The sequence below is a fragment of the Carcharodon carcharias genome, chromosome 28, assembly GCF_017639515.1.
Source record: "Carcharodon carcharias isolate sCarCar2 chromosome 28, sCarCar2.pri, whole genome shotgun sequence".
Lineage (NCBI taxonomy): Eukaryota > Metazoa > Chordata > Chondrichthyes > Lamniformes > Lamnidae > Carcharodon > Carcharodon carcharias.
The window spans coordinates 36,596,768-36,610,245 of record NC_054494.1 but is presented as its reverse complement, the minus strand read 5'-3'; the positions used below and the strand labels follow the sequence as shown (position 1 = coordinate 36,610,245).

At 42.3% G+C, this 13,478-nt stretch overlaps 1 protein-coding gene across 9 annotated transcripts in view; it reads left to right on the top strand.

The window, feature by feature from the left end:
* p4ha1b (prolyl 4-hydroxylase, alpha polypeptide I b) overlaps positions 1 to 13,478 on the top strand; it is an 81,590-nt gene that overhangs the window by 44,324 nt on the left and 23,788 nt on the right. For all 9 annotated transcript variants that reach the window (XM_041176491.1, XM_041176493.1, XM_041176495.1 and 6 more), the window contains exons 7-9: positions 1,890 to 2,095; positions 4,321 to 4,497; positions 6,701 to 6,771. In XM_041176491.1, the coding sequence (XP_041032425.1) occupies positions 1,890 to 2,095; positions 4,321 to 4,497; positions 6,701 to 6,771 (454 nt within the window). The remainder of the gene's footprint in view (positions 1 to 1,889; positions 2,096 to 4,320; positions 4,498 to 6,700; positions 6,772 to 13,478) is intronic.

Here is a 13,478-nt window from a genome sequence, read left to right as displayed (position 1 = left end):
CCTAACAGATAATATATAACTGCGTGTCTGATTTAATAAGAAATAAAATTAACTGAAAAAAGAGTCAAACCAGGTCAGATACCTAAATTATAGCTTCCAAAATCTGCTACAAAACAATAGAAGTGCAGAACAACCATATGATTCTCTGCAGCACCTTAAATAACCCGTGTTCTTCAAGGAGCATTTTTATATCACAAATTCACAGAGCCCTCCATTTATTTATGCTGTAGTAGAGCTAAAAGAGAGCATGTCTTTTTTAGGTGAACTGTGATGGTAAGAGTTGTCAGACACTAACTAAAATGCCTGCCAGAATGAACTCTCATTCCTTGTTGGGTTTGCAATCAAAAACTAACTGAATCTGCTTTGCATCTTGGAAGAAGTATTCATTATCAACTGTTTCTAGCACCATGTGAATTTTGCAGCTAGCATTTGTTAAGTGGTTCTTCTAGATAGAGGTGACTTGTCTACCTTTTTAAAGTGGTGTCAGCATGAGACAGCTAATGTGTATTTTGTTGACATAGAGGTAAGCTATGCCCAACAGCAGTTTATAAATTTCAATGCCGTTACTATAAGCCAAACGCAAACACCCATACAGCAATATTTTTTTAAAAACGTATTCTTTTCATGGGATGTGGGCCTCGCTAGCAAGGTCAGCATTTATTGCTCATCTCTAACTGCGCTTGAACTGAGTGGCTTGCCAAGCCATTTTGGAGAGCAGTTAAGAGTCAACCACATTGCTCTGGTTCTGGAGTCACATGTAGGCCACATCAGGTAAGGACTGCTAAGATTTGAGGCAAGACCAATCTGTGCTCTATTATCAACTGTGTGTACCATTCAGTCCAAAGGAGGACAGGAGTCTGCAAAAAAAGAAATGCTGGATTCAAACACCCAGAAGAATTAAGGAATTAATTGCATCATTGAGTTGATTTTTGTTCTATTAAAGGACTTAAAAAAGGATGGCATGTGGAGAAATGCTCCAATTAATATCTCCTATTAGGTGTATGTCTGAGAAAGCATTCGATAAGGACAAACTTGGGCTGTGATGAAATATCCCCTCTCTATAGTTAAGTAACCTCCAACATGCTCTGACAAAGTTGATGCATGTAGAATCGCTACTTTTGGCAAGGTCCTGGGTGGTGACCAAAACAGTTAGAAATGTAGCTGGACTTAACTTATTTGGACAGGGTGGAACATATGTGGAACCCCCCCCCCCCACCACCACCACCACCACCACCACCGTAAAGCTCTAACGCTTGAACCTTTGTCTTGAAGTCCTTACTTAAATATTTTGAAGAATCAAAGAGTTAAATTCACCGTTGCTAGCAGGGAAGCCATATTCAAGGGGAGCATGGATCGGAGAAACAACAAAAGCAACATCTGGTTCTCCAACACACACACAATTTGAACATGGCTCCCCTCTAGGATTACTGAATATACTCATATATCTACATCCTAAAGGTTCAGTTGCTCCCCTTTTCTGTGTAAAAGAGTTATAATTAGAAGTATCAAGTTGCCACTCGGGCCTGTGTGTGCAAAACATTACACACCAGTGCATCTACTATGGATCCTGTGCTTTTATGCCCTGCCTTGCATATATCATAGAAGCAAAACCCAAAAGCAGAGGACAGTAATGTGGTATCATGAGCTGCATGTCTTTGAAATTGTCTTCTGCTTGTTGCTTTAATCGATGGTGCAAGAACTGATATAACTGTGGCAAGTAGTTTTAATAAAGACTGTTTGTTTTTAAAAGCTTCCTGCATGGGGTGGGGGTGAAATTGCAGCAATCATTAGACAGCGGAGCTTAAATTCATTCATCAAAGTTGTATTTAACTTAATTTGGGTAGCAGATAAAATTTATGTGAACCATCTTACACCGACCTCTGTTGTAGATCCTGAGCACCAGCGAGCAAATGGAAACCTGAGGTATTTTGAGTATATGATGGCTGACCAGAAAAAAGAAAAGTCAAGCTTGGCCCAGAAGACCGAAGAAAACAAATCAGGGGATGTTTCACAAACAAAGAGAGAGCGCCCAAAGGATTACCTGCCAGAGAGACAGAAATATGAAAAGTTGTGCCGAGGAGAAGGTATCAAACTGGTAGGTGAATTATTTGAATGAGGAGGGTTCCTGGATGCTGGAGATTTACTACTTGCAGGTCCTGTGTTTTGCTTCTAAGTTTGCATAGAATGTATTACATGATGTGCACAAGCTAAATAAATGAGGAAGATGACAGATTCTCCTCATGATTTCCACCAATGAGGAAATCAAATGGATGAAGGAGATAAGGGACGTTTTCAGCTGTGGCCTAGTGGTAACTTTCACCTCTGGATCAGAAGGTCATGTATCCAAACCCCATTCCAGAGACTTGAGCACATTAATTTAGGCTGGCATTTCAGTGGAGTACTGAAGCAATGCCATCTTTCAGATGAAATGTTAAAAAATGAGGCTCATCTGCACTCTCAAGTAGCAAGTAAAAGATCCCACAGCACTCCCTGGTGACCTGTCAATATTTATCCTCCAACCAACACCACCCAAAAGCAGATTACCTGGTCACTTATTGTATTGCCATTTGTGGGACCTTGCTTTGTACAAATTGGCTGCTGTGTTTCCTATATTACAACAATGATAACGCTTAAAAGTACATCATTGGTTTTAAAGTGCTTGAGGTCGTTGGACATCCTGAAGCAGTGAAAGATGCTATATAAATGAAAATAATTCTTTCAATTATTTTCAAATGCAAAGCACGTATTCTACAGAACTTTCAGCAAATGTGTCACTATTGCCAAGCTATAAAAGGGAAGAATTGGCCATGAATCTCATTACTGATTATTATCCAGTGACGTGTGGATGTTGGCTGAGAATTAGATGGGGCCTAGCTGTGTTACTGCCCCCAATTGAATAAGCTGTTGACTTGCTGTCTAGACTCATATGAAGAATGGTCATTTGGGCAAAGCATCAGTAGACTGCTGGAAGGATAGAGGAGTAAAGTGGGGAAACAAAGTTGCTGAAAAATGCTCAGTTTGGGACATTGCAGTGTTTTGGCTGAGTCAGTGTGCCAAGCTTCCCCTGGAGTAGCACCAGGCTGTGTGATATGCCTGATTTTGCTATTTCTTTTTTTGGAGAATTAGCCTGGTTGTGTAGGCAATGTATATAGCATTGTTTCTCCTCTGTTGTTGGAGTCTTAAAAGCCCATAACCTCCAATCTCCAGGGCGTCACAGCCAGGTGAGTGGTGGGTACCCCAAAGGTGTGCTGAGGGACACCCCATGGAAGTCCCCGCCTCAGGATTGCATAGCAATTGCCTGGGAAGCTCAAACTTCCATTGGGCAATTGCCCTGCATTGAGATCCATCTGATACTCTGATTTAAATCACAGCCATTGGGTGGTTCAGACTGTCTTACAGGAATAGTTACCAGGAAAAGTTAGAAAATTAAAGCCACTTCTAACTTCTGCTTAACTTTTGTAACCCCCTCCACTGACCCCAATTACCCTCCGAACCCACCACAGGACCCCCCAACCGACTACCTTCCCCAACCCTGACTACTCTCCCCACCCCTGACTATCCTCATACCCTCAAGTGCCATCTCCACCTCCAACTGCCTTTGCGACCCCCCGGGACGCCTGACTACTCTACCCCCACCCCTCCTATGGGACTCTCTCCTTAACTACCCTATACATCCTCCCTCTCCCATGGGACTCTCCCCATGACTACACCCCCACCCCGACTGCCCTTTTCATCCCTGACTACCCTCACCAACCACGCCGCCACTTATCAATCACCCATCCCATTGACCAACCCCTGCAACCTGACACCTGTGTCTACCCACTTATCTTACACAATTAGCTTCTCCCTGGCTTCTCAACATGGCTGGACCTTTAAAATTACCTGCTTTGCGGCAGCCAGTGCGGTAAAAAAGGGGGCGTGTTTTCCTTTCCTCTTATTCCACTGTACTCGACTAAAGGCCTCGAGAACCCACTGCACTGCACTTCTCTTGCCTGGCCTCAAGCCGGAAGGTCGGCTGAGAAAGGTGCAGCTGCATTTCAGTATAAGTAACTAGGAGTGGAGTGGCAATCCAACTGATTGCCACTCCACAGAAGTTATGGCCCAAAGAATGGATCAATCTCCAAAATGTTTTGTATTTGATGCAAAATTTTCATGACCTTGTCCTTCCTTCTTGTCAGTTTAATGACACAAAATGGTCCTGTATTTCTCTTTGTAATGGTTACCACACTTTAAAATTAAATCGAGGTATCAAGCGCTTTGAGACCTTTCAAGAAATGTTACATGGCCCTATACAAATGCCTGTCTTCTGTTTCCATGCAGACTCCTCGAAGGCAGAAAAGTCTCTTTTGCCGTTATTCAGATGCAAACAGAAATCCTTCATACGTTCTGAAGCCTGTGAAACAGCAGGATGAATGGGACAAACCTCGAATTATCCGCTATATTGATATCATTTCTGACCAGGAAATTGAGCGAGTGAAAGAGTTAGCAAAGCCAAGGGTAAGACATCACATTATTCTGAGGTGTCTTTAGTGTGTTAGTTCACCAGCTCTGTTGCAGAATGCCAATTGCAAACTTGGGTGATCTGCCCTTAAACAAAATCTACTGTGTGTTATTTTTCACTCCCCACTTGGAAGGCCCTCCTGCATTGTTTGCACGCTCCCCACCAGCAGGTCAAGTTGAGCCTTGGCCACTTCTGAAAGCAGCTGCTCTGAACTAACCATGTGGGCACAGGACATCAGAGCTACATTGATTCAAGACCTGGGTGCAGATCACTGCCCTGCTTTCTTGGACAGTGATACGTACTGTATGGGGAAACCTGAGAAGGAGAGCATTCAGTGGCAACCTTCCATCTTGTGAGACAGCGGTTTGTGCTGTAATGATCAACTTTGTGTTAAGCATCGCCTGGTGTGGCTCAGGTGCCCCACTCTGACATGGCAGCCTCTGCTGCATTTGCTGCAGAGGAAGACCAGGGCACTGAGAGGTGCATGATTTGCTGGCCTCTGTTTTCTCTGGAGCCTCTTGTCAGCCAGCTAAGCTTTTCATTTCCTTTTCCAATGCCCTTCCAAATAGTCAGCCTTCAGGAGTCACGGTTGTCAGCAACTGTGTCTCAATTTCAGTGTCAATGTCCACCATCTTCATGTCTTACTTGCAGGTGTCCTTGTGGTGGAAGTAAGAAAGCCAAGAAAGTTGTGACCCAGTGGCCACACAGATCTTTGAGTATACAGCCATCATCCTTCCAATGAACTTGGCCAAGCCAGTGCAGATGTTGTGCTGTCTTTGAAATGGCGTCAATGCAACAGAAAATTGTTTTAAATATATTTTTTAACCCCATCCCTAACAAAGACAGTGAAACATACATTTTCAGTATCTCGCACCCAAAATTCAACCCAATAAGTGTTAGTAAACGACCGATCTTCACCCTCTTGTGTTAGATTATGTGATTAAGACCCTGCAGGTGAGCATTTGGCTTCTATTTGTGTAACTGATGGAATAGTGTAGGATCTGCACAAGTCCGGAGTGGAGTGATGTTTCTTAATTCTCTGTCAGTCTCTGTGCAACCATTTCAGACAGCACAGAAAGGCTTTTTCTATTCTGCAGGAAGAAATATGTACTTGCCACAAAATCATACAACCTTGGCTTTAAAACCCATGTTTGAAATCCTTCATCTTTTGACCTTCCTTAATGAGACTGCTCATTTAATGGCAATTAATGCAGAATAAATTGCAGTTCTATAGGACATAGTAATTGCATAGTATAAGGCATTACCAGACTAGTAATCCAGAGGCCTGGACTAATCATCTGAATATATTAGTTCAGGTCCCACCATGACAGCTGGGAATTTTAATTTAGCTGATTAAATAAATCTCAAATAAAAGACTAGTATCAGTCAAGATGACTGTGAAACTATCAGATTATCATAAAAACCATCAGGTTCACTAATGCCTTTTAGGGAAGGAACTCTGCCATTCTTACCCCGCCTGGACTCCATGTGACTCCAGACTCTCAGCAATGTGGTTGACTCTTAACTGCCCTCTGAAATTACCTAGCAAGCCACTCAGTTGGCTTCAAGAAGGTGGCTCACAACAACCTTTTCAGTGGCAATGAGGGATGAGCAGTGATTCCCACACCCTGCCCATGAATTTAATAAAAATGATTTGTACTGTAAATCAGTAGCCATTAAGGATTGGATTTGAACTGTCTTGTTGAACTTTTGAGCCAAGAGGCAGGGAAAATCTTTGATAATGCAACATTTGAAGTAGTTTAAATGGTCAAAAGAAATTGAAATGTGTTCACAAATCATATTTGATGCACATTAGCCTCATTTGAACATGAAATCACACTTGCCCTTGTATTAGTTACCAAAAGAATTTTGGTGCATGCTTATATGGTAAACTAATGGGCGAATTGAAAAATTACTAAGCCAACCACTATTCACGTCATTTGAGAAGCACAAGTGCTGTGATTGTTAGTCATGCTCCAAACTGGCTTTCTGAGAATTTCAGTTTTACAAAGATATGTTTGTTGCTGCCACCACTAACTGCATGCACACAAGCCAGAGATTGTGAAGGAATGACCCAAGGGTGATCATTCCAGAGTAATAGACTATTTTTTTTCACTGGAAGGATTCTGATTGGTCCTGTTCTACATTCCGTCAAGTTGGTAATAATGTTTCTGTTTTTCTGATTGGTTGGCTTCACAGCTGAGACGAGCCACCATTTCTAACCCAATAACTGGAGTGTTGGAGACAGCTCATTACAGAATAAGCAAAAGGTAAGCGAGAGCTGTGTTGGCTCCTCTTCACAGTGAAGCTGCTGCATCTTGTTCAAACCATGCATGTTTGGAAACTGGCATCCACCGACGTGTAGCTGGGGAAAAGGTGATTACCAAGAGCAGGGCTGAATTGTCAACACGTCGATGAAATGCAAAACATGCAGTTAGAACCTGTGGTTCTAGTATATGCAAGCAGCTTAAACAGATGCAATCACCCATTATTCTCCCCTCCATCTTCACCTTGAACTTGAAGAAAACCAACCTTTAAAAATGAAAGGACATTGAATTGGAACTCAGTCCCAGATATAATACTTGCTCCTTCTTCCTTTTCTCTCCCATATCCTGACCAATCGGAGGCTTCCAGAATTCCACTAACAAGTGGTGATCTGGCTGTTCCAGGATTAAATTTGTCCTTTCTCTCTCTAGCTGAAGCGTGCCACAGTGCATGACCCTCTGACTGGCCAGTTGACTGTTGCAACCTACAGAGTCTCCAAAAGGTAAGGGGAAGCTATGAGGTACACTTTAACAGTTCAACGACCTGGGATAGGCCTTCAGCACATATATTGATGGCGTGAGCAGCTCCAGCACCTCTGTGATTTATGGTGCAGATTTTTTTTCCAGCTACTGAAAGCCCTGTTGACCTTCATAGTAACTGCATCCAATGCCAGGAATAACAGATTCCAGAGCCACATGAGCATTAGGGATGTCAGGACAGGATGCAAGAAAATAGTTGTTTGTAAGGTGGAATTTCAATAAAGGTGAATTATGATTGGAGAAACTAAAACTGCTGCTTATCAGTGAGTTGAAACTTTAAATATAAATACATTCTGAGAACTAGTTTCTCAATGGGGTTCACTTTTCCCTTTAATATTTTTAACTATTTTTCTGCAATAATGCCACTTGCTGTGTTTGCATAGTGAGATGACTCCACTTATATAAACAATATTGGTATAAATCATGCATTTCTGACCTCTTGTTATGTAATCCACTGTACCTTGCTATTATTTAACTCTTTTTAATATCTGATATTTTCTAATCTTGTAGCAAATCTGCAAATGTGTTTTCATATGTGTTTACAGATTGATTACAACCAGCATGCAAACATGAATATCTGCATATTGTTATAAGACTGTGTTTTTCCTGCTGCATCGTGTTGCCCTTACTGGTATATTGTGGTCAATTGTGCCCTATAATGTACACCTCAAATGCAGCATCCTTGGCTCTTGTGTACTATGTTACAGTGAAGGAAGAATGTAGTTTTCAAAATGCTTATTTTTGTGGGGCACTAATTTTAAGTGTTCTTCTTTCACAGCTCAGGCTTTACAATTATTGGAATTTGTTTTTTGTCCACCGAAGCTTGTTATAGCTGTTAGCAGTCGTCTTAAAATGCCTATCTGCTGAGAACAGAATTAATGCTGTGAGTGCACAAGAAATAGGAACAGGAATAGAACATATAGCCCATCGAGCCTGCTCCGCTATTCAGTTGATCTTGAACTTCATCTCCACTTTCCTGCTGACTCCCTGCACATGTAGTCCAACTTGAGTGGAAAATTATTAGGGTGGTGGTTTGAGAGGTTGGAGCAAAAGTGGCATTCAGTCTAAGCTGAGTTTTCCCCACACACAACCACTCCTGTTAGATCAGCTAAATATACATCTAAACAAATGATTAACCTTGTTTAAGATGCCTGGCATGTTTTTTGCTAGAGGAATGAGTACATAAATAGGAGGAGTATACCATACAGCCCCTCAAGTTTGCTCTGCCATCCAATTAGATCATGGCTGAACTTTTACATTAATTCTACTTTCTTCTCACCCTGTCTCCGTAATCTCTCGATCCCTTTAATACCCAAAAATCTATTGCGCTTCCTTGAACTTACTTGACTACTGAACATCCACAGCCACACTAGAGAATCCTGAAGATTCACAATCTTTTGAGTGAAGAAATTTCTCTTTAACTCAGATCTAAAGGGGTCAGGGTTAGGCCAATGACCCCTCATCCTAGACTCTCCACCTGCGGGAAACAGCCTCTCAGCATCTACACTGTCATTCCCTCATTGAATTTTTTACATGTCCATGAAACGTCTCATTCTTCGAAACTCCAGAGAATAAATGCCCAGTCTACTCAATATCTCCTCATAAGACAGCCTTCTCATCCCAGGAATAGATTACAAAGGGAGGTAATGTTAAGTTTATCTAAAACTAGACCACATTTGCAATGTTGCATACCTTTCTAGTCTCGATCTCGATCTACAAAAAGAATTGTGAAGAAAGTGGAGAAAAGATTTAAAAGCATGTTACCAGTATTAAGAGGATCAAACTTATCAGGAAAGATTGGGCAGGTTGGAACTCTCTTCTCTCTTAAAAAGATAAGATTAACAGGAGACCTGTAAAAGATTTTCTAAAATATGGTATGGCAAAACTCTTTGCATTTGTGGTTGTGTCCAGAACAAAGGACAGAAGAGATCCTAAAAGATTTGAAAAGTGATCAGATTTCTGTCTGCCTGGAATTGGATGTACTATGTGCTACACGCACAGCACCTCCAGTTATCACTCTGGTGCTGTACCGTAATGCTTTCTGCTGTGAAAGGACAGCTTTCTGTTGGCTGGCAGACAGTCTTTCAGAGGTGAGTACAGTGGATCCCTTGGGAGTGTGTCAATCTTTGCAGGCAGCTGCCACGTGCAGAAACTAGTTTGAAAACCACTGCTTTGGGTTGCAAAGTTTGCCACAAATGTTCTACATTGCACTCTGAAAATGGAGAAAGAAGTAGGGGCCATTGCTGTTCTTTGCTTCTTCGTCCCACACCCAATCCTGCCTAGGCAAGAGTGCTAAGGCAATCTAACAAACCTATGACTTCATCAGCTGAAATTAGTTACCTTCTGTTGCAGCTAGTCATAAGCTGGAGCTGCCTTGCCAATAGTTCACCTGAACTTCATATGTATGGGAATAAAATGACCAGCTTCCTTTCTCTTTTATTTCTTTTAAGTTTGCATCAAAATTCTGCACAGCAGCTCCATGAAATCTAGATCAGACTTGTTAAAGTAGAGCTTGGCTTTTGTAGCTGAAAAATGTGGAAAAGCTCTGTGAATTCTTTTTTTATATTACAGGCCAGAGGAATAGCATGCACTGTAATTACAGGGTGTGGAGTCTGCTTGGGAAGGGTCAGGTCTAAAAATAACATTTACAAGCAAGTAAACAAAATAGTTCATTGAAGAAGTTTAACTTATAGCAGCGTTGCCTTCAGTGATGTGAACAATTTTTCTTGCCATTCTCTCTCTTCCTGGTGTCTTGTGACTTGACATATAGCTTTATTATTACCAGGTACAGTCTCTCAAGACCAGCTGTCTAAAATCCAGAGAAAACCTGACATTTTTAGAAAGTGCCATGCATCGTTTTTAAAAATATTTTATTCAGTTTAAAAAGAAATTACCTGGACAATTCGGCTAGGCATTACATGGCGGTGGACTTGTTATGCCATTCACCACTTACACGCCAGTCTATTCCCATGCTCTAAGCGACCGTTGTCCTCACCCAACCCGGTTTGGCCTGAACCACCCATTGCCCAAAGTGCCCGACCTGAAGTTCAGCAAAATCTAGCACGGCCTCAGTCCCAGAGGTGCCAGTTTTGAGAGAGTATACCTGTACCAAAGTAGCTTCGCATTCTCTAATGTTGGTTGTTCATTTATCACAACGTTCCTCCTTGGTCCCTTCTGAAGCCTGGATTCTTGTTCACACACATATCACCTCATTTGTTCGAGAAAGGACAAGTTTAAATTTCTGTAGCGCCTTTCATGACACCAGGGCATTGCAAAGGCTTCATACCCAATAAGTTACTTTGAAGTGTACCCACTGTTGTGATGGAGGCAACACGGCAGACCTGAAAGGATCAGAAGTAAACTTGAGCTCATCCTAAGCAATGCTGACCGTATCTTAAGTCTCATTCACTTATAGGAACATAGGAACAGGGAAAGGCCATTTATCCCTTCCAACCTGTTCACCATTGGCTGAGTAATAGGAAACAGAGGGTAATGGTTAATGGATATCTTTCAGGCTGAAAGAAGGTTTGTACTGGAGTTCCCCAGGGGTCGGTATTAGGACCTGTGCTTTTCCTGATATATGTTAATGATCTTGGTGTGCAGGGGACAGTTTCAAAGTTTGCGGATAATACAAGACTTGGAAGCATTACAAACTGTGAGGAGGACAGTATAGAACTTCAAAAGGACATAGACAAGGTGGAGTGGCAGATGAAGCAGAGAAGTGTGAGGTGATTTGTTTTGGTAGGAAGAACATGGAGAGACAAAATAAAATAATTCTTAAGGGTGTGCAGGAGCAGAGAGACCTGAGTGTATATGTGCATAGATAATTGAAGGTGGCAGGACAGATGGAAAGAGCAGTTAATAAAACATAGAGTACCCTGGGCATTGTAATAGGGACATAGAGTACAAGAGCAGGGAGGTTATGCGGAGCTCATGTAAAACACTAGTTAGACCTCAGCTGGAGTATTGTGTACAGTCCTGGGTGCTATACTATGGGAAGGATGTGATCGCATTGGAAAGATTGCAGAAGAGGTTTACCAGAATGGTTCCTGGGATGAGAAACTTCAGTTATGAAGATAGATTGGAGAGGTGGGGACATTTCTCCTTGGAGAGAAGAAGGCTAAGAGGAGATTTGATAGAGGTGTTCAAAATCACGAGGCGGCTGGATAGAGTAAATAGGGAGAAACTGTTCCTGCTCGTCAAGCGATCGAGAATGACAGGGCACAGATATAAAGTGATTTATAAAAGAAGCAAATGTGATGTGAGGAAAAACTTTTTTGCACAGCGAGTGGTTCAAGCCTGGAGTGCACTGGCTGGAAGTGTAGTGGAGGCAAGTTCATTCGAGGCATTCAAGATGGCAACAGATGATTATTTGAATAGAAACAATGTGCAAGGGTACAGGGAAAAAGCAGGAGAATGCCACTAAGTCATGGTGCTCATTTGGAGAGCTGGTGCAGACATGATGGCCTCCTTCTGCACAGTAGCAATTCTGTGATTCTCTGTAATTCTGCCATTTAGTGAGTTCTTGGCTGATCTGTGGTATAAATCCATATACCCACCTTTGCCTTAATATCCCTTAGTACACTTTATATCTGTGCCCTGTCATTCTCGATCGCTTGATGAGCAGGAACAGTTTCTCCCTATTTACTCTATCCAGCCGCCTCGTGATTTTGAACACCTCTATCAAATCTCCTCTTAGCCTTCTTCTCTCCAAGGAGAAATGTCCCCACCTCTCCAATCTATCTTCATAACTGAAGTTTCTCATCCCAGGAACCATTCTGGTAATTCTATCAATCACATCACCATGGCTTCTGGTCTGGCAATTTCTCAATTTTAAAATTCTTATCATTGTTTTCAAATTCCTTTGATTCCCACCTCCCTATCTTTGTAACGTCCTCCAGCCCTATAACCCTCTGAGATCTTCAACTTTGGCCTCTTATACATGCCATATTTTAATCACACTATGCACTTCTTATGTCCAAAGCTCTGGAATCAACTTCCTGAATTTCTCTGCCTCTCTCCCTCACTTTTCCTCCTGTAAGGTTTAGCTTAAAACCTACCTCTTAAACAAACTTTTGTTCACTTGTGCTAATGACTCCGAGGCAGATAAAGAGAGAACTTTTGTTTGATAATGCTCCTGTGAAAATCCTTGGGACATTTAACTATGTTAAAGGCACTATATAAATGCAAGTTTTTGTTGAATATGAGTGGTGTTTGCATGCACTGTAATGACAAACCAACTCAAATTCAATCCACGGCCTTTGGACTTTGAAATTAAGTGCAGCTTTCTATGCCCTTAGCCTTTACTTCCAATTACTTTTATTAGTGATTTAGAGAAAAACATTAATTATGCCATTATTAAAGTTTCAAATGATATGAAAGTGTCTGCAAAGGTTGGCAATAAGATACAGATTAAGAGCTCCCGGGCTGATTTAGAGAAGCTTAGTCTGTGCGATTATAAATAGCAGATGCCATTTAATATGGCGAGAAGCCGTGTTATGCACATGTTGCCAAGCATGCCTATCCCACACATGGAACTACTTTGAACAGGGCATTGAAAAGGTAGGACTCGGCAGAATCAACTGCTTCCTCTTCATTAACACCCAGGCAAAGTTTGTCCCAGCCAAACTGGCAATATGAAAGCATGGCCTCAAAGAGACTTAATCAAGTGCTTTCCTAGAACATAGAAGGGCTTTCCCGCGCATCCACCCTCACACCTTCCTCTCCCTCCCAGAAACACGATAGGGTCCCCCTTGTCCTCACTTATCACCCCACCAGCCTCCGCATTCAAAGGATCATCCTCTGCCATTTCCGCCAACTCCAGCATGATGCCACCACCAAACACGTCTTCCCTTCACCCCCCCCCCGGCGGCATTCCGCAGGGATCGTTCCCTCCGGGACACCCTGGTCCACTCCTCCATCACCCCCTACACCTCAACCCCCTCCCACGGCACCTTCCCATGCAACTGCAGAAGGTGTAACACCTGACCCTTTACTTCCCCTCTCCTCACTGACCAAGGGCCCAAACACTCCTTTCAAGTGAAGCAGCATTTCACTTGCACTTCCCTCAATTTAATCTACTGCATTCGTTGCTCCCAATGCGGTTTCCTCTACATTGGAGAGACCAAACGCAGACTGGCTGACCGCTTTGCAGAACACCTTCGGTCTGTCCG